The 21,160-nt window shown below is 38.3% G+C and overlaps 1 protein-coding gene across 1 annotated transcript; it reads right to left on the reverse strand.

Moving 5' to 3' along the window:
* Nucleotides 1-724: 724 nt before the first annotated feature.
* On the reverse strand, nucleotides 725-20,800 carry LOC148946937 (uncharacterized). The gene is made up of 3 exons (XM_089096465.1): nucleotides 20,789-20,800; nucleotides 15,002-15,133; nucleotides 725-1,778 (listed from the first exon to the last, which is right to left on the reverse strand). Exons 1-3 carry the CDS (start codon nucleotides 20,798-20,800, stop codon nucleotides 858-860), a joined length of 1,065 nt encoding a protein of 354 aa, XP_088952591.1. The 3' UTR covers nucleotides 725-857.
* Nucleotides 20,801-21,160: the final 360 nt, after the last annotated feature.

Below are 21,160 nucleotides of genomic sequence, written 5' to 3' on the forward strand. Positions count from 1 at the left end.
TAGATTCTTCATCTTAATGAAGATGTAGTGACATGTCCTGTTCAAGAAAAAATAATCATTGCCCCTTGTGAGTATTTTATAGGCTCCTAAAGATCATGTCCATTAAGAAATAAGTGATCCACACTGAAAAAATGAAAGCCTCCTAGAAGGAAATACTAAATTGCACAACATTGCATGAAACAACTACATGAAGCAACTTATTTGTATTTCAGAACGAGCAGATCTCGTTTGTCTAAAACTTGGTATTGGATATTAAGAAATGTACCACTTGATTTTTTGCTTGTGTTTTATAACAGCGCTATGTGTCACCAAAAGTTCTTGCAGGCAAGTGTAACGTCTTGAATAAATTAATTTTGCTAAAAATTAGCAGAACTAATCAGTAAAATAAATTTTGATTAATAATGTTTTACTGGAAAAATTACATGTACAAACACATATTGGTTAACGGATACTAAATACTGGTAATAAATCTACAAGATGCACTAAATTTTTAAATGTGAAATTCCTCCAGTGATTAAGCCAGAAAAAGAAGCAAAAACAAAAGCAGGAAACAAAAAGAACTTCGTGTTTTGATTTGTCAAATTTTTAATGACATGAACTTTGCTATATTTTTGTAAATATTTACTTTTTAATTTCCTAAATGTATTGGCATTTTAAAACGATAGTATCTAAACTGAATAATAAAACTCAGTTTTCTCACAGTTCCCTGAATCATAAGAACTCCTTATTCAGAAATAAACTATTTCTATTCAAGATTCAATTAGGTATCACACACAAAACAAAACTTGCAATATAGGAAACATAGAAAATTTGTCATGAAGAAGTAAACGATTTAGTAAAAGTTAAAAGAGGGAATATTACTCATCCTCGGGGAGGCATTGACACTCGCATGGATCGAATTTAGTATCATCTGGACAATAGGGAGGGTTATCAAGTTTGTAGCCGCACTCGCAACCACAAGTATTCCTATTAAAGACCTCATAGCCTGGACATTGGCGAACTTCATTACAGACACACTCACATCTACTGTAGTCGACAGTTTGGTCAGCATTACAATAAAGGTTTTGAGTATCACATTCATCAATGCATTTGCATTGCGAAATATCGAGCCGTGTCCCAGCAAGACAAGAAGATGGGGACAAACTACACTCGCATCGACAAGCTTCATCGTTCCGAACAAATGGATACCTACAAAAAAGAGTACAACTTGGCCTACATGTACATGTTTCTGGGTCAAGAATGCCTGTGTTTCCACAATCTCTTTGACATCTACAGGAACACGACGAGAAGTCAAGACTTTCTCCTGGTCTGCACCTTGATTGCGTCAGTCCACATTCACATTGACATATTTCTTCATTCCTAACATACGGATAGTTACAGAACAGAGTACATGTTGGTTTACATGTGCATGTTTCAGCATCAAGGATCCCGTTAGGACCACAATCTTTATTGCAAACACACCGACACGAAGAATAATCTAACACTTCTCCTGGTCTACACCTTGACTGCGTCAGTCCACACTCGCATCGACATTCCTCTTCGTTCTTTATATATGGGTAATTGCAGTAAATCGTACACTTTGGCTGACACGTACATCTAGCTGAATCTAGTATACCGGTGTTTCCACAATCTCTGGTGCAAAGACATGTACATGTAGTTGAATCAAGTATAAATCCTGGCGGACATCTCCTGTTACATAATTCTTGGCATGCGCACTCGTCATGGACTTCAACAGGTACAGTGAGAAATCGAATAGTATCTTCTTCGGTTTCGATAACCTGTTGAATAAAGAAAACCACTTATAATTTTTCTTGACAATAATAGGTTTCAAATGAATTATTAAGTTATACTTTTTGTTTTATACTTTTAACAAAACATGTTTACTTTTTGCTGGATTTTCAGAATATGGCTCTTCACTTCCGATAACCTGTTGAATAAATGAAACCTTTTAAATTTCACTGGATAATATTAGGTTTCAAATGAACTATTAAATTAGTTTTCTGTTTTTATACTTCTTAACAAAACATGATTCCTTTTCGCTTGAATCTTCGGAATTACTCAGTTTCTAATTCTAGGAATAATTTTCAGGCGGATCCCCCCATGCCCACCCACCCGAAAAATGGTTGATATGTAACTCGCTGAGCAAAATTGTGCATACAACTCTTTAAAATCATTAGCCTAAGTACAACGAAAAAAGAGCTTGTGTCGCAAACTATGATCAGAAACTATCAGATGTATCAGATAAGAAAAACAGTGTACTTGGTAATTTTTGATGCGCTGATTGGTTTAAAATTTCTTAGAAAGAGCCACTTAGATTTAGAGGGTGAGAATTTTAATGCAGCACAAAATCCCTCAGTGAAACTTGAACAGTTTTTAAGACACTCGAGTTTGGTACCAAAATTGAATTATAGCAAAAACGAATAAACACTTCCCCAAAGTAGGTGCTGATGCTTTGTCACTATTTATTTTCTAATATTCACTCCATAATTAGGCAAAAAAAAAAAATAAAGATTGGCTGGAAATAAAACATCGAACATTGAGGCCCAGCTTAATTAAAGTAGGATTTCGAAAATTAAAGGCATTAAAGACTGGCTGGTTGGATGGAAAAAGCGTTGCACATTGAGGTCAAAGACATCAGCACATTAAATACTTAAATTGGCAAATCTCTGAACTCAGTTGTTATAAGGAGGAGGCCTCTGAGTCAACCACAAAACATCATTATTTTTCCTCGTACTTTCTAATAGTTTTCGTGTTACCTAATTTGTGCTCTTGTTTGTTATTTGGAACAGCGTCCAAAATAAATTCCTAGATTTGTGCCCGTCTTTCAGTTCCTGAAAAAGGTAGATTTGAAGAAAATATGTGCACATTCTAAATATTAAACAGGAAAATTTAAACGGTAGGGGAAATGATGGTACATTTTCTAGGCTTCAATTTTGTTCATTGTTGTGCAAACTAAACAAGATTGACTATGTTTTACAATTAATTAAAAAGAACTTTTTCCACAAAATATGTTTTTCAAAGAAAGGTAAAGAACTCCATTAAACCAAAAATGAACAAAAATAAAATCAAATAATCTACCAAGCGTGAAACTACCACAAATTAGCATCGATAAATAAATCAAACCCAAAAACGAACAGAAATTACAATAAATAACCGAGTCAAACTGGTGGGCGTGGAAGGGATGTTACTTGCCTTCCGATCACTTTCAGCTATTAAAAAGGGAACCAACCCTTAGGAGCTGTTTAGGGGCCCTTAGAGGGAGCTATTAGGGGTTGTCATCCTCAAAGACCTAATTTCCAGAACTTTCAATAACGTTGAACAAATTGGCTATCTCAAAATTTTGATTGGATTTATTTGGGGAAATGGAAAGCGTGAGAGGGGGGTTAGTTGCCCTCCAATTACTTTCGACTATTTAAAATAGCACTAGCTTTTTCAATTTCTAACCGAATGAGCCCTTTTTGAAGTTTCTACGACAACGCTTTCTATAAAAAAAACTTATATAACCCCAGGGCATAACTTACAAATCTGGCCCTCAGGGTTGTGGGGGAGTGTCCTCTTAAAAACATAATTTCTTTCTGGAAATTAACTACGCTGAACAAAATGGATATCTAAAAATTTTGATTGGATGTGTTTGAGGAAATGGTGGGTGTGGAAGGGGTGTTAGTTACCTTCCAATCACTTTCGACTACTAACAAGGGCACTGGCCATTCCAATTTACAATCAAAAGAGCCCTTTTCCAAGTTTCTACGACAAATTCTTCGATACGAAGTGCCCTGGTCTAAAGGGAAAAAAATAATAATAAATAATACATTGTGCCAACATCGTTCTTTCCTTAGGCAGCGCGATTGCGCTGTCTATGATAAATAGTCAATAGAAAAGGGTTGATTAGCATTGCGTCCTCTAAAAATTATTCCCCCCCCCCGACTCACTATACAAAGTGAATAAGAAAGCGGGAAAGGTCATTCTATGGCAAATTAAGAAATAAAAATGCCCTTTTTTAGGGCCAGAACCGGTAGAGTCTTAAAACAGAGACATCACAGAAACATTTCATAGAACACTGAATACGTTACAACATATCAAAATCACAGTCATACATGAAAATACAATCTGTATGTTAGGAGAACTAGAACTACCTTTGACTCTTATCTCTTATTAATTTAAAAAAAAATTCAACAAAATAATTTTTTAAAAGAAAAGTAAAGAACTCAATTAAACAAAAAATGAGCAAAAATAAAATCAAATAATCTACCAAGTGTGAAACTACCACAATTAAGCATCGATAAATGAATAAACCCCCCCCCCCCCAAAAAAAATTACAATAATTAACCGAGTCAAACTCAAAACGAGCAGAAATTAACATAAGTTTGGCGCAAAACCCCTATGCCTTCCCAAGACCAGAACTAAATTTGCCCTTTACTGGAAAAATATAAATGTTTTTACTTTTATAACTTTAATAAATCAAATAATATCAACATTTTGATTACTAAATATCAGTATATGTATACTAAACTGACCATGCACATTCATTTGTATTTTTTCAGTAAAGTGCAAATTTTGTTCTGGCCTTGGGAAGTCATAGGGGTATTGCGCCCAACTTATGTTAATTTCTGCTCGTTTTGAGTATGACTCGGTTAATTATTGCAATTTCTGTTCGTTTTGGGTTTCATTTATTTATCGATGCTGATTTGTGGTAGTTTCACGCTTGGTAGATTATTTTATTTTATTTTTGCTCATTTTTTGTTTAATGGAGTTCTTTGCTTTACCTTGAAAAACTTATTTTGTGGAAAACATTTTTTAAAATTAATTTATGTTCGTTTTATATTGACATAGCCTTTTCAGGGAAAAAGAAAATAATACTTAAAATCTTTTCGTTTTTTAAGACTTTATAGTTTGGCCTGCTATTTGTATGCTGGAGAAAAAATTTCAGCAATTTTTAACAACACACACTCTTTTAAAAATCTGGACATAAATAATAGTGTTTAATTTAGTTTCATACATCCTCTAGTTGACCTGAAATAGAAAACTTGATACCATTCACAAAAAAATCAGTTTACTTTCTTTGATAGCTTGGATACACTTACGTTATTTTGATTTGGTTAAATTTTAAGAACAGAAGTAGGACCTAAAGTTTGAACATAATACCCTCAGTCGTTCTTGGGATACTGCTGAGATGCCTTATTGGGAATTAGCATTAACACAGTGCATTTTGATTTAATCTTAAGGCAACATTTAGTTTTTAAACATAATGGGCAAATGGGAGGGTGGGCGTGGGAGGGTTGGCATGGGAGGGTGGGAGTGGGAGGGTGGGAGTGGAAGGGGTAATAGTTGCCCTCAAATCACTTTCGACTATTAAAAAGGGCATCAGCCCTTTCTATTTTCAATCGAATGAGACCTTTTCGAAGTTCCCACGACAACTCCTTCGATACGAAGTGCCCTGGTCTAAACAACAACAACAGCTAAAAATAATATATTTTACCCACTTCGACCTTTACTATAAAAATGTCACGCCTTCCAATCACTTTAGACTATTAAAAAGGGCACTAGGCCTTTCGATTTCCAATCGAATGAGCCCTTCTGGAAACAACAAAGCTTTCTATAAACACCTCATATGCCCCCAGGACATAAATTACAACCCTTACCCTAAGGTCCGTTAGGGTGGGTGTCATCCTCTAAGACCGAATTTCTAGAACTTTCAACTACGTTAAACAACATGGCTATCTAAAAATTTTGATTGGATGTGTTTAGAGAAATGGTGGGCGTGAGAGGGATGTTAGTCACCTTCCAATCACTTTTGACTATTAAAAGGGCACAAGCCACTCCAATTTCGAATTGAATGAGCGCTTTTCGAAGTCTCTACGACAACTTCTTCGATACGAAGTGCCCTGCTCTAAAGGAAAAAATTAATAAATAATAAATTGTGCCAACATCGTTCTTATATGCTCCCAGGGCATAACTCAAAACCCTTGCCCTGAGGGTTCTGTGGGAGTGTCCTCCTCTTTACTTAGTCCCCGTTTCTTGTCTCGTTCTCGAGTGTCCCCGTTCTTTACTTAGGCAGCGCAATCCTGCTGCCTATATTTTATACAGCAACTTTCTATATAAACCTTATATGCCCCCAGGGCATGCACTAAGCGCTTACAACCCTTGCACTAAGGGCTCTGAGGGGGTTATCATCCTAAAAAACCTAATTTCCAGAACGTTCAACTACGTTGAACAAAATGGATATCTAAAAATTTATATTGGATGTGTTTTGGATAATGGTGGGCGTGAGAGGGGCGTTAGTCGCTATCCAATCACTTTCAACTATTAAAAAAGGCACTAGCCCTTTCAATTTCCAATTAAATAAGCCCTTTTGAAGTTTCTACGACAACACTTTCAATAAAAACTTTATATCCCCCAGGGCATAACTTAGAACCCTTGCCCAGAGGGCTGTGGGGGGAGAGCTTATCATCCTTAAAGACCTAATTTCCAAAACCTTTAACTACGTTGAATAAAATTGCTATCAAAAATTTTGATTGGATGTGTTTGGGGAAAAGGTTGGCGTGAGGGGGAGGGGGGTAGTTGTCCTCAAATCACTTTCGACTATTAAAAAGGGTACTATCCCTTTGAACTTCAAATCGAATGAGCCCTTTTTCAAGTTTCTAGGACAAAGATTTCAATAAAAACCTTATATATCCCCAGGGCATAACTTATAATCCTTGCCTTGAGGTTTGTGCCCTCCAATCACTTTCGAATATTAAAAAGGGCACTAGCCCTTTGAATTTCCAATCGAATGAGCTTTTTTTGAAGTTTCAACGACAACGCCTTCTTTAAAAATCTTACATGCCCCCAGGGCATAACTTAAAATCCTTGCTATGAGGGCTGTGGAGGAGTGTGCTCCTCAAAAATATATTTTCTATCTGGAAATCAATTACGCTGAAGAAAATGACTATCTCAAAATTTTGATTGGATGTGTTTGCGTGAATGATGGGCGTGGGGGGGGGATAATTGCCCTCCAATCACTTTCGACTATTAAAAAGGGCACTAGTCCTTTGAATTTCCAATCGAATGAGCCTTTCTTGAAGTTTCTACGACAACTTCTTCTATAAAAACCTTATATGCCCCCAGGGCATAACTTAAAACAGTTGCCCCGAGGGTTTTGGGAGAGTGCCCTCCTCAAAAACATATTTTCTATCTGGAAATCAACTACGCTGAACAAAATGGCTACCTCAAAATTTTGAGTGGATATGTTTGGGGGAATGAAGGGCGAGGGGGGGCTAGGTGCCCTCCAATCCCTTTCGACTATTAAAAAGGGCACGAGCCCTTTGAATTTCCAATCGAATGAGCCTTTTTTTAAGTTTCTACGACAACGCCTTCTATAAAAGCCTTATATGCCCCCAGGGCATAACTTAAAACCCATGCCCCTAGCGTTGTGGGGGAGTGTCCTAGTAAAAAACATATTTTCAATCTGGAAATTAACTACGCTGAACAAAATGGCCATCTCAAAATTTTGATTGGATGTGTTTGGGGGAATGATGGGCGTGCGGGGGGGGCTAGTTGCCCTCCAATCACTTTCGACTATTAAAAATGGCACTAGAACTCTCAATTTCCAATCGAATGAGCCCCTTTTGAAGTTTCTACGAATACCCCTTCTATAAAAACCTTATATGGCTTCTCTATAAACCTTAAAATGGCTATCTCAAAATTTTGATTGGATGTGTTTGGGGGAATGATGGGCGTGGGGGGGGGGGCTGGTTGCCCTCCAATCACTTTTGACTATTGAAAAGGGCAGTAGCCCTTTGAATTTCCAATCGAACGAGCCTTTTTTGAAGTTTCTACGACAACGCCTTCTATAAAAACCTTATTTGCCCCCAGGGCATAACTTAAAACCCTTGCCCTGAGGGATGTGGGGGAGTGTCCTCCTGAAAAACATATTATCTCTCTGGAAATCAACTACGCTGAACAAAATGGCTATCTCAAAATTTTAATTGGATGTGTTTGGGGGAATGATGGGCGTGGGGGGGGGGGAGGCTAGTGGCCCTCCAATCACTTTCGACTATTAAAAAAGGTACTAGCCCTTCGAATTTCCAATCAAATGAGCCTGTTTTGAAGTTTCTACGACAAAGCTTCTATAAAATCCTTATATGCCCCCAAGGCATAACTTAAAACCCTTGCCCTGAGGGCTGTGGGGGAGTGACTATGCTGAACAAAATGGCTATCTCAAAATTTTGATTGGATGTGTTTGGGGGAATGATGGGCGTGGGAGGGGGGCTAGTTGCCCTCCAATCACTTTCGAATATTAAAAAGGGAACTAGACCTTAGAATTTCCAGTCGAATGAGCCTGTTTTGAAGTTTCTACGACAACACCTTCTATAAAAACCTTATATGCCTCCAGGGCATAACTTAAAACTCATGGCCTGAAGGTTGTGGGGGAGAGTCCTCCTCAAAAACATATTTTCCATCTGGAAATCAACTACGCTGAACAAATTAGCTGTCTCAAAATTTTAGTTGAATGTGTTTGGGGGAATGATGGGCAAGGGGGGGGCGAGTTGCCCTCCAATCACTTTCAACTATTTAAAAGGGTACTAGTCCTTTGTATTTCCAATCGAATGAGCCTGTTTTGAAGTTTCTACGACAACACCTTCCGTATAAACCTTATATGCCCCCAGGGCATAACTTAAAACCCTTGCCCTGAGGGTTGTGGGGGAGTGTCCTCCTAAAAACATATTTTCTATCTGGAAATCAACTACGCTGAACAACATGGCTATCTCAAAATTTGATTGGATATGTTTGGGGGACTGATGGGTGTGGGAGGGGGCTAATTGCCCTCCAATCACTTTCGACTATTAATAAGGGCACTAGAACTCTCAATTTCAAATTGAATGAGCCCCTTTTGAAGTTTCTACGACGACCCCTTCTATAAAAACCTTATAGGCCCACAGGGCATAACTTAAAACGTTTGCCCTGAGGGTTGTGGGAGAGAGTCCTCCTCAAAAACATATTTTCCATTAGGAAATTAACTACGCTGAACAAAATGGCTATCTCAAAATTTGATTGGATGTGTTTAGGTGAATGATGGACGTGGGGGGGGGGGGCTAGTTGCCCTCTAATCAGTTTCGACTGTTAAAAAGGGTACTAGCCCGTCGAATGTCCAATCGAATGAGCCTGGTTTGAAGTTTCTACGACAATACTTCTATAAAAACCTTATATGCCCCCAGGCTATAATTTAAAACCCTTGCCCTAAGGGTTGTGGGGGAGTGTCCTCCTCAAAAACATATTTTCTATATGGAAATCAACTACGCTGAACAAAATGGCTATCTCAAAATTTTGATTGGATGTGTTTGGGGGAATGACGAGCGTGGGTGGGGACTAGTTGCCCTCCAATCACTTTCGAATATTAAAAAGGGCACTCGAACTCTCAATCGAATGAGCCAATTTCCAATCGAATGAGCCCCTTTTGAAGTTTCTACGACGACCCCTTCTATAAAAACCTATGGCCACAGGGCATAAAGACTATTAAACGTGCAACAGCAACAGCAACTTGGTAGTTTGGAATTTGAAATTTTGGCCAAATTCTGCAAGAACGAAGCCAAGTGTTCTAGATGTGGGGATAACCAAAGTAGCACTAAGGACAACCCTTGCAGCAAACCGATTAAATGTGCACTCTGTGGTTCGGACAAGCATCCTTGTTACAGTTTCAGCTGTCCGGAAGCGCAAAAGTTACTTGCAGTTAAGAAATGAATCGCGAATTTAGTCTGATTACTTGGAACATTAATGGAAATGTAATCAACAAACTGCCTATCCTCGAAAACCTAATTCGCAATCATAACATTGTATGTCTCCAAGAACCTTTCCTGATTAAAGAAGGGGCTGAACTTTTAAATGACAGTGATTCAATCGATCTTTTTGCTGTTGGTGCGAGTGGTATCGAGTGGTAGTGGCCGGCCCCCAGGCGGTATCACAATCCTTGCTTCAAAGTCTTTACGCGCGACAGTTTTCCAAGTTTCCTATAATTCTATTTCGATCAAGGTTGAACCGACAATAATCTTCTCAGTTTATATGCCTACGGACTACAAATCATCTAGATCATATTCCAAGTTCGTTAGTGCTTGTCGGAAATTAGCAAACGCTATTGCAAATTGTCGCACCCAAGATTTGTCGTACATTGTTGCTGGAGATGTGAACTGTGATTTGTTGAATTCGGAAAGCCCTAGATCTCAAGTACTCTCGACTACATGCTCTGGTCTAAACATAATATAAAATGATCTCGATTTCACGTATGTCCATAACTGTGGAGCGACTTCATCTCTTGATTTTATAATGTATTCACATCAACCAGTTCCGCTTTGCCAGTCACATGAGGATACATCTATCAGCGCATCTGACCACGTACCAGTTCGTTATGTTTTCCCACCTAATACATCTTCGAACTACAACCCTGATCTACCAGTGAAAGGAAATAGCATCAGAAAGTTATGTGGGATAAAATTAATACCCCTTTGTACCAGAAGGTATGTGACGATATTTTAGCAAGAATTCACGTCCCTTACGATCTACTTCACAAATCATTTGCAGCAAGTGATAAACAAGTACTGATCAATATATACTGTAGCGAAATAGTTCATGCCCTGCAGTGTGCAGAAAAGGCTGCAGTACCAATTTGTCGTGTTCGGATTGGTTAGAAAATACCCCACTGGTCCGATAATTCGGATCTTGTAAATGCGTGTGCGGACGCAAAATTCTGGTTAAGAATGTGGATAGATAATGACCGACTAAGGCATGGTATAGTGAACTCCATCCATTTATATACTAAGCGAAGATTCGCGAAAACCCTCGCTATACATCGTGCTATGATTATTGAATGTGATAGTAAATATATAAAGCAAGAACCCAATCGCATGTGGAAATTCCTAAAAAAGAAGAAACGTAAAGAATCAGTTGATGTTCTGCCCAGTGAGAGTGATTGGGTTAAATATTTTATGCACGAGTTTTCATCGCCTAGGACTGATCTGGATAATAAATTTTCTATTGAGCTCGATGCAATTCTTGCGGAATATGAACGGGAAGTTGGTTTTGTTGTTTCTAATTCATCAGTCACTGAGGCACTCTCGAAACTGAAGAAGATGCTGTCGAGGGGGTAGATAACCTGTGCGGATTGCATCTGCAAGCGGGAAGTCAGATCCTTGTCGAGCACCTATGTCTCCTGTACCAAATGATCTTTAATACTGGGATTGTCCAGACCTATTCTGCACGGGTGTAATTACTCCTGTATTAAAAAAGGGAAAAGACGGGGGGCAGTGTTCTTCTTACCGCCCGATAACTGTCGCACCTATACTGTGCAAGTTATTTGAATTGCTTGTTGTAAATAGGCTTAGTGCTACATGTAACACGCCGAATAACCAATTTGGTTTCAAGAAGAAAATGAGTAGAGAACACACGCATTATATGATTGCTAATTTGTTGATTGACGCCAATGATTCAAATGAGACTCTGTATTTTGCCGGTCACGATGTCAACCGCGCGTTTGACTCCGGTGTGCACCCTCAGATATTGTTGTCGGCTCGGAAGCGTGGCGTGGATAAGTCTATTATACGCGCACTGAGGAATATGTATAGTAATTTAAAAGCGCGTGTAAATGTACCGTGTGTTAATGCTTTAACCCTATCTTCTAGCCCTATACCCGTAGAGACCACTTACTTCACCACCGCTATTCAATAATAGTATTATTTCATCGCAAGAACCTGTTCAGTCTGCATGTATCTTTAGAGGTCTCAATGTTTCGCTGATCGATTATGCCGACGACATTTTGAACGCGAGTAGAACACTTATAGACATCGAAGAGACTTTCCGTGTTTTGAGTAAGGAGTATGGTAACATAGGTCTTTTTTTCAATCCCCAGAAGAGTAAAGTTCTCGTATTTAATAATCGCGTTAAAGACAGTGTACCAGTTGATGTTATTTTTGGAATTTATACGATTAAGCGTTCGTCTAAGATTATGTACCTCGGCCTTCCAATTTGTAGCGATCTTAAAGAAACCTGCGATTGCCTTGTATCGTTGTTCGCTGTAAAGACACGCAGAGCTTATGGAATTCTCGTTTCAATGAAGTGCCACTTTAACCGTTATAAGCTTGCAAGGGTGTATAACGCTTTTGTTTTGCCACATGTGCTAGCCCTATCTCCGTTTTGGAAAATATTTACCTCGTCTGATTGCCGCTGTATTCGGTCTATTTTCTACAGATATGGAAAGTATCTGCTTCGTCTTCCAGTTTGGATGAGGAATTCAAATATATATCTGAAGTATGGTATAGCCGACCCGCTTATGACTGTACTGAATCGCCGTGATCGATTTGCAAAGGCGTTTGAACCAAGCCTCTCTTCATTATATGTCGCAATTACTTAAATTTGTCTTTTTTGTTTGTCGTAGGAATGTTCTTAATCTTGTTTTTCTGTAGCTGAGTTTTCTTCGGATATTTTGTTGTTATTTGATGTTACTTTTTTTTCTTGTACTCCATTTACAACATTTTGTATGTTTAATAAAGGGTAATAAAATAATAATAATAATAATAATTAAAAAGGGCACTAGCCCTTTGAATTTCCAATCGAATGAGCCTTTTTCGAAGTTTTTACGACAACGCCTTCTAGACAAACCTTATATGCCCCCAGGGCACAACTTAAAACCCTTGCCCTGAGGGTTGTGGGGGAGTGTCCTCCTCAAAAACATAGTTTCTATCTGGAAAACAACTAAGCTGAACAAAATGACTATCTCAAAATTTTGATTGGATGTGTTTGGGTGAATAATGGGCGTGGGGGAGGGCTATTTACCCTCCAATCACTTTCGACTACTTAAAAGGGTACTAGTCCTTCGAATTTCCAATCGAATGAGTCTGTTTTGATGTTTCTACGACAACACCTTCTATAAAAACCTTATATGCCCCCCGGGCATAACTTAAAACCCTTGCCCTGGGGGTTGTGGGGGAGTATCCTCCTCAAAATATATTTCCTATCTGGAAATCAACTACGCTGAACTAAATGGCTATCTCAAAATTTCGATTGGATCTGTTTGGGGGAATGGTGGGCGTGGAGGGGGGGGGGGAGCTAGTCGCCCTCCAATCACTTTCGCCTATTAAAAAGGGCACTAGACCTCTCAATTTCCAAATGAATCAGCTCCTTTTGTATTTTCTATGACGACTCTTTCCATATGAAGTATCCTGCTCTAAAGGGAAAAAAATATTTGATACATTGTGCCAAAATTGTTCTTATATGCCCTCAGGGCCTAACTTAAAACCCTTGCCCCGAGGGTTGTGGGGGAGTGTCCTCTTCAAAAACCTATTTTCTCTCTAGAAATCAATTACGCTGAACAAAATGGCTATCTCAAAATTTTGATTGGATGTGTTTGGGGAAATGAAGGGCGTGGGGGGGGGGCTAGTTGCCCTCCAATCACTTTCGACTATTAAAAGGGCACTAGCCACTCCAATTTCCAATCCAATGAGCCCTTTTCGAAGTTTTTACGACAACTCCTTCGATACGAAATGCCCGGCAGAAAAAAAAAACAAAAAAAACACAGATTGTGCTCACATTGTTCTTTACTTATGATAGTTCTCCCTATGATAGTTCTCCCCATCTCATATTATCATATACAGACACGTGGTGCCTCTGTGACTCAAAAACCATTCTTACGTTTGGGAAGATGCTCCTTAATAATAAAATATTTAGCTTTAAAGTCCTGTGAGTTCACAGCGTGACTGTCCTAAAATCAAGCACACCAAGCCTATATATGAGATTTGACGGTTGATCAAACGGTTCAAGATAACAAAAAATAAGTAGTCACACCAATAGTAACTGAGACTCTAAGAAAAAGAATTTTAGTAGTAACATAAAAACAATCTTCTTTTCAAGCTTATTTTAAATGTGTACGCGTCATTAAATTTGAAGGTATACATCAGAAGTTATTTACATTAGTACATTTGCTTCCTGACATCAAAGATGTTTTAGTCAGAATTATTTTTGTTCTTCTAAGAGATATTTCCAGAAACAAACCCAATTAATTCAAAAGGCTAATTTTCAATAAAAAGCTTTATACTGAACTGCATTAGAAACGTGATATTGTTGTATCTTGTGGAAGTGTGGAAGTCTTGGATCGTACAAAATCGAATCTGAGACAATTCTATGATCCCAAAAGTCTTCCCTTCTTTATGCAAGGAACCAATTATGCAAAAAAAACTTAATTTTGATCTGATGTATTTGAGGAAAAAGGGCGTGAGGGGGAACTGGTTACCCTTCGATCACTTTTGACTCTTAACAAAGAGCATTAAACGTTCGATTTCCAATCGAATGAGCCTCATCGAAACTTTATACGACCTTTCCTTCTGCGAAAACCTTATACATTAACAACACGCAACTTGCATAACTCATATCCCTTGTTCCAAGGGCTAGGCTGGGGTTTCAACCCTTGAAGCGTAATTATTGGACTTTCTGACTATTTTGAATAAAATATCCATCTCCAATTTTGATCGGATTTATTTAGGGAAAAGGGGCATAGGGGGAGGGCTGGCTTGCCTATAATGACTTAGGACCCTCAAAAAGTTACTATAACTTTCAATTTCCAAGCAATGAACCCTCTCCGAAGTTCTTACGACCACCCCGTCCACAAAATTCTTATATATTAACCATGGGCAACTTGCTAAGTTTACAACCTTTGGCCTGGGGGCTGTTGGGGGTTTTTGTCAACCCTGGAAGTTTGGTTATTTTCCCTTTGGACTATTTTGAAAAATCAACTATCTCAAAAATTTTATTGTATGCAGTTGGGGGAAAAGGGCGTAAGGGGGCGGATGTGTTCCCTCACAGAGTTTTTATTATAAAAAAAAACCAGGAATCTCTTACTTTTTTTTGTAATTTTTTGAAAAGGTTTGCTGATTTATTAGATTTGCTTGTTGTTGTTTTTTTTTACTAGAGACACATGTAAATTCAAATATACTTCAGATATAGTGTGTCTCTTGTACAAGAGACGCACGTAAATATTTCTCACCTTGAAATTCTTATTGCTCGTTTTCACAGCAGTGCAAGAGCCGCTTGATCCGCAGCATCCCTCACATCGCTTAGCAATAACACAGTCTGGAAAGATTAAGCCGGAACCATTGCGTGGTAGTTCTACGACGACCTTAAATAAAAATTCTGTGCTAATGGTTTACTATTATAAGAAACACTTAGAAAATCAGGGAAATTTATTTTAAACATAAGTGATTCTGGAGGCTCTAAATCTAAAAGATTTCTGGAGATCCTTTTCTCATTTTTGGTAATCAACGCTGTTACTCAAACAATTGGTTTACTCAAAATTATGTTGTCGCAGGTAAAAACTCAAGAATCCAATTCATTTCGATCAGTTGGGTGCGAAATTTGAACTAAATGATTTAAAGAACGAAAATCTGGCAAATGATGTACAAAATCTTAAAAGTTAGGGTAAAAATTGCATGAATAGAAGATATGGACTCGAAGATTCTTCCAGGTATGTTCCTTTGTGAAAAAAAAAAATGCGTTCTGGTGTTCAACAAACAATTTATAGCATTGACAAATTAAGAAATCCAAGAGATAAGGTAAAGAATACGGCACTGGACTTCACAGTCCCGATGCTGATTTCCATTTCATGACCCTTCAGCCAGGAAGTATAACAGTGGGTTGGGGGTCGGCCATCCTGTGCTTTCGCAAACCCTTCCTGTCTACCTTCCTCAGATTTCACCAGGTACCCATTTAGAGCTGAATTGACCCTGGTTGAGGTTACAGAGTCACGCCACTGACTCCCATTCCAAATCAAATAACCAGTGACACTTGGACTTGAACCCCTGTCCTGATGTACAAAGAATTTCAAGTCTAGCGTGCTAACCACTCGCCTAAGACAGCCTTTCAATAAATAATTGGCCATTAAATCATTAGATTAAAACTTACGAGCGAAGCTAAGCCTCTAAAGTATTTGATTAGTTTCAGGTAATTTAAAAAAAAAAACATTTCCCGAAAACAGGAAAATAAAAATACTAAGATTAAAAAAGAGAAGAAGAAATAAAAAGCATGGAACAATGATATAATTTTTTTTTAATAACAGACAGAGAGAAAAATAGAAATAATTGCTTTCTTTATTGATACCACTCCTAACATACATCTCGATGAGGCCGAGCCTTTTTACGATTAGATTAAAAATACAATTTTTTTTAGCTAAAAGTAGGGAGCGACTTTATAACATAAAACGAACAAAAATTATTTCGTGTATGAAAGGGACTGCCGCTCCTCAACGCCTCGATCTTTGCGCTAAAGTTTTTTATTGTTTTAAAAAGTAGAGCTGTGAGAAAAATACATATCAAAAACATAATTTCCGGACTCTTTGACTACGTCGAACAAAATGGCTGTCTCAAAATTTTGATTAGATGTGAATGGGGAATGGTTGGTGTGAGAGGGGTGTTAGTTATCCTCCAGTCACTTTCAACTATTAAAAAGGTCACTAGCTCGTTTAATTTCCAATCGAATGAACCCTTTTAGAAGTTTTTACAATATCGCTATCTATAAAAACCTTATAATCCCCCAGGGCATAACTTACAACCCTTGCCCTGAGAGATCTGAGGAGGTTACTATCCTCAAAGACCCAATTTCTAAACCTTTTAACTACGTTGAACAAAATGGCTATCGAAGAATTTTGATTGGATGTGTTTGGAGAAAAGGTTGGCATGAGAGGGGGGTTAGTTGCCTTCCAATCACTTTTGATTACTAAAAAGGGCACTAGCCCTTTGAATTTCCTATTGAACGAGCCCTTTTTCAAGTTTCTATGACTAAACTTTCAATAAAAACCTTATATTCCCACAGGGCATAACTTACAACCCTCACCCTGAGGGCTGTAGGGGGAGTGTCATTCTCAAAGATCTAATTTTCGCACCTTTCAACTACTTTGAACAAAATGGTTATCTCAAAATTTTGATTGGATGTGTTTGGATAAATGGTGGGGGTGGAAGGGGTGTTAGTTGCCTTCCAATCACTTTCGACTATTAAAAAGGGCTCTAGCCATTTCAATTTTCAATCAAATAAGCCCTTTTTGAAGTTTCTACGACAACTTTTCTATAAAAACCTTGTATGCCTCAAGGGAAAACTTACAACCCTTGCCCTGAGGGCTTTGGGGGGGGGGGGTTGTAAATCTCAAATACCCAATTTCCAGAACTTTCAACTACGTTAAACAAAATGGGTTTCTCAAAATTTTGATTGGATGTGTTTGGGGAAAAGGTGGGCGTGAGAGGTTGCCCTCCAATCACTTTCGACTATTAAAAAGGGCACTAGCCCTTTGAATTTCCAATCGAATGAGCCCTTTTTGAAGTTTCTACAACAAAGTTTTCTATAAAAACCTTATATGCTCCCAGGGCATAACTTACAACCCTTGCCCTGAGGGCTGTGGGAGGAATGTCCTCCTCAATAGCATAATTTCTATCTGGAAATCAACTACGCTGAACAAAATGGCTATTTCAAAGTTTTGATTGGATGTGTTTGGGGAAATGGTGGGCATGGAAGGGGTTTTAGTTGCCTTCCAATCGATTTCGACTATTTAAAAGGGCACAAGCCACTCCAATTTACAATTGAGTGAGCGCTTTCTACGACAACTCCTTCGATACGAAGCGCCCTGGTCTAAAGGAAAAAAAATAATAATAGATTGTGCCAACATCGTTCTTTACTTAGGCAACGCGATTGCGCTGTCTATGATAATAACCTCTTTCAAAAGTTAAAAAAAAATTATCGTAAGAGTGAGCTATTGAGGAGAGGCAAACCCCCTTATATACACAATGTTTTCTGTTCGTTTTAAGTTTTAATGTTGCTCCTTACTTTCAGTTGAAAAAACTTGTTTTTTTGTTTAATTTCTGGTTATTTTTTAAATAATGCTGGGAAGTCCATCGCCCATCATGGAAATTCTCTTCCCCCATGAAAAATGCCTCCATGGAAAGATCCTACCACGTAATTCCCTCCCTCTGACCCACCCTCACCTCCACCGGAAAAATCCCACCTGAAAATATCTGTATACTTCCTAATAACCAATACTATATGTAAACAATGGGCAAAGTTAATAACTTGCAGCCCTTTTCCCTGGAGACTGTGGGGGATTAAGTCGTCCTCAAATACATAGTTATTAGACTTTTCGACTATGCTGAACAAAATGGTTATATCAAGATTTTGATCCGGTGACTTTGGGAAAAAATGATCGTGGGAGGGGGCCTAGCTGCCCTCCAATTTTTTTGATCACTTAAAAAGGACATTAGAACTTTTAATTTTCGTTCGAATGAGCCATCTCACGACATTCTAGAACCACTGGATCGATAAGATCACTCCTGGGAAGAAAACAAATAAACACGCATCCGTGATCTTTCTTCTGGCAAAAAATACAAAACTCCACATTTTGGCAGATAGGGGCTTGAAACCTCTACAATAAGGTTACCTGATACGCTGAATTTGATGGTGTGATTTTCAATAAGATTGTATGACTTTTAGGGGTTGTTTTCCCCTTTTTTTCGAAAATAAGGCAAATTTCCTAAGACTCGTAACTTTTGATGAGTAAGACTAAGCTTGATGAAGCTTATATATTTAAAATCAGCGTAAAAATGCGATTATTTTGATGTTTTTTAGAGTTTCGGTTACTATTGAGCCGGGTTGCTCCTTACTTACAGTTCGTTACCACGAACAGTTTGGTTGTTCCGCACCAAGGAAAAACAGGCAAAAAGCAAAACAATATCCCCAAAAAAACTAAAAGTGGACAAGGTAATGATTACTAAGTGTAAATCCCAAACATAAGAATCATGTAGCAAACGCACAAAATAATATTCCACAAGGAAAAGAAAACATGGATGTTGTAAGAAAAGATTTAAAGGAAATGAGAAATTCCTAGAAGGGTGTAAAGAGAGAGGCTTTGGACAGGTTAGGGTGGAGAAGGAACGTTCGTAGTTTTGTTGGCCTTAGGGGGTCTTGGTGCTGCAGTGAATTCTTAGTAGTAGTAGTAGTAGAAAAGAAAACAATATATTAGCAATCAGGAAACGAAATACTCAAACAAACATTTTATTACCCTTTGAATCTCTTACCCTGGTTTGGTGGTGTGTATACCACAATGATGTGGCAACGAATTATTAATATGATTATTAAATAACCCAATATTAATATGCGTTATCAATTATAGTTAATTAATCGATAATTATCGTTACAAAACTTCCAAAACGAAATCATAGCTAATTATTGAAAAAACAAAAAATAATTAAGACAGGATTCAAGTAAGAACATGCTCCTCCCCTCTGTTCAGCCACAAAAAAAAGGTAAAATAGTATTTGTTTGATTGATTTTTTGGCTGTCCAATCGAGATAAGTGCACACACATGAGTTTATTTTGATTGAGGTGGGGAGCACAACCTGCGAAAATCACCAAAAATAGCAGGATGTACCAAAAAAAAAATATGCCAAGTACCGAGTAAATTCAAGAGAAGGTTCGGTACCCTGTAGCCATTTCGGCTGATAGTTTTTTTTCTAAAACCAAATTGAGCATTTATAAGAATTTTATCTTTCCAACGTAATTATTTAGCCTAAATCCATTTACATTTCCATATATTTAAAAAAAAATAGAACCGGGTCTTTTTTTTTGAAGGATCATCTCTCTTACCTCCTTTATGTAATGGGACTGAACTATTTTGTTAGCCTGTTTATTTCTTTTCAGAGCATATTCACATAGTAATACACCCTCACTTGGGGTGGTAAAATATCTTTTGGGGTGGTAAAATTCCCCCTTTCAGTTTGTAGTTTCTTGATAACCTCTATTTTACTTGATCCAGGAGTAAATTTACGGTTTTCCATGTTCTTTTTAATGTCACATTTATGCTTCATAAATTAATTTTGCAAATAGGTTGTCACTATTCTTTTACCGGTCACGATATTGATAAATTTCAGCATAAAGTTTAAGTTGTGTAAAAAAAAATCAAATAGATTCAGTCTTCAGAAAAGCACTAGTTTTTCGAAATTTTATAGATATGGTGAACCATCAGCAAGTAGAAACGAGCTTAATTTGTAGATAGGTTATTTATTAGACCCCCGACACCTTGCCGATTTATTGGTGGCCCGCCGCCGATGTGCCGGCGAGTAGAAAATCTTTTTATGCCGTGCTGGTGTGCCACGGTACCATTGGTGTGGCAGCGCGCTGCCGGTCTGTCGATATTTAGCCTTATGTTGTTTTAGTGATTTGTTGATTTCGGTGTGCTAAGTAAGCTAGCATGCTAAGTAACTTTATAAAAGTCCATCAATATTGATTCTTAACCTGAAAATGGGAATAAGAGCTTTCAGACAGGGTAGGCAGTGGCATATTTCAAGGGGGCGTCGGGACTGGGCACTACAGAAATTCCACATTTCTTGCGGCAAGGTTTGATAATTTGTCTGAAGTAGCTCACAGCAACACAAAATTACCCCTTTAAACATCTTGTTTTGCTTTCATACATCTGTTCAGATTATTTACTTTTAAGATCTGACCGGTGTGTATGTAACTGAACCCAAAGCAACTGAAACCCTGTAACTGAACCCCCGTGAAACTGAACCACCGTATAACTGAACCCCCGTATAACCGAACCCCCGTGCAACTGAACCCCCGTATAACCGACCCCCCGTGCAACTGAACCCCCGTGCACCTGAACTCCCGTAAAACTGAATACTCGTGCTACTGACCCTCATGCAACTGAACCCCCTTTAACTGAACCCTCGTGCAACTCAACCCCCGTACAACTCAATTCCATTTAACTTAACCCCCGTGTAATTGAACCCCCATGTACCTGAACCGCCATCTAACTGAACCCCCCTGCAACTGAGCCCCGTATAACCGAAACGCCGTGCAACTGAACCCCCGTGCAACTGAACCCTCGTGCTACTGAACCACCGTAGGGTTATGAACCATAGTTATTTAACTTTGATATAGTAATTTAACCTTTAAACTGTTTAAAAATAAAATGGCCGTCCCAAAATTTAGATCGGATTCATTTGGGGGGAAAATAGGGTGGGGTGGAAGCCCTCCAATCACTTTTAAATCTGACAAAGTGCAGAGAAAATTTTGATTTCCAATCGAATGAGCCCCCCCCCCCCCAAAGTTTATACAATTTTTTTTCTTACAAAAACCTTATGTGTTAGCAATGAGCAGCTAGCTTAAC

The sequence above is a fragment of the Artemia sp. Qi Xiang Cuo genome, chromosome 11 (genome assembly GCF_049724085.1).
Source record: "Artemia sp. Qi Xiang Cuo chromosome 11, ASM4972408v1, whole genome shotgun sequence".
In the NCBI taxonomy this organism is placed as follows: Eukaryota; Metazoa; Arthropoda; class Branchiopoda; order Anostraca; family Artemiidae; genus Artemia; species Artemia sp. Qi Xiang Cuo.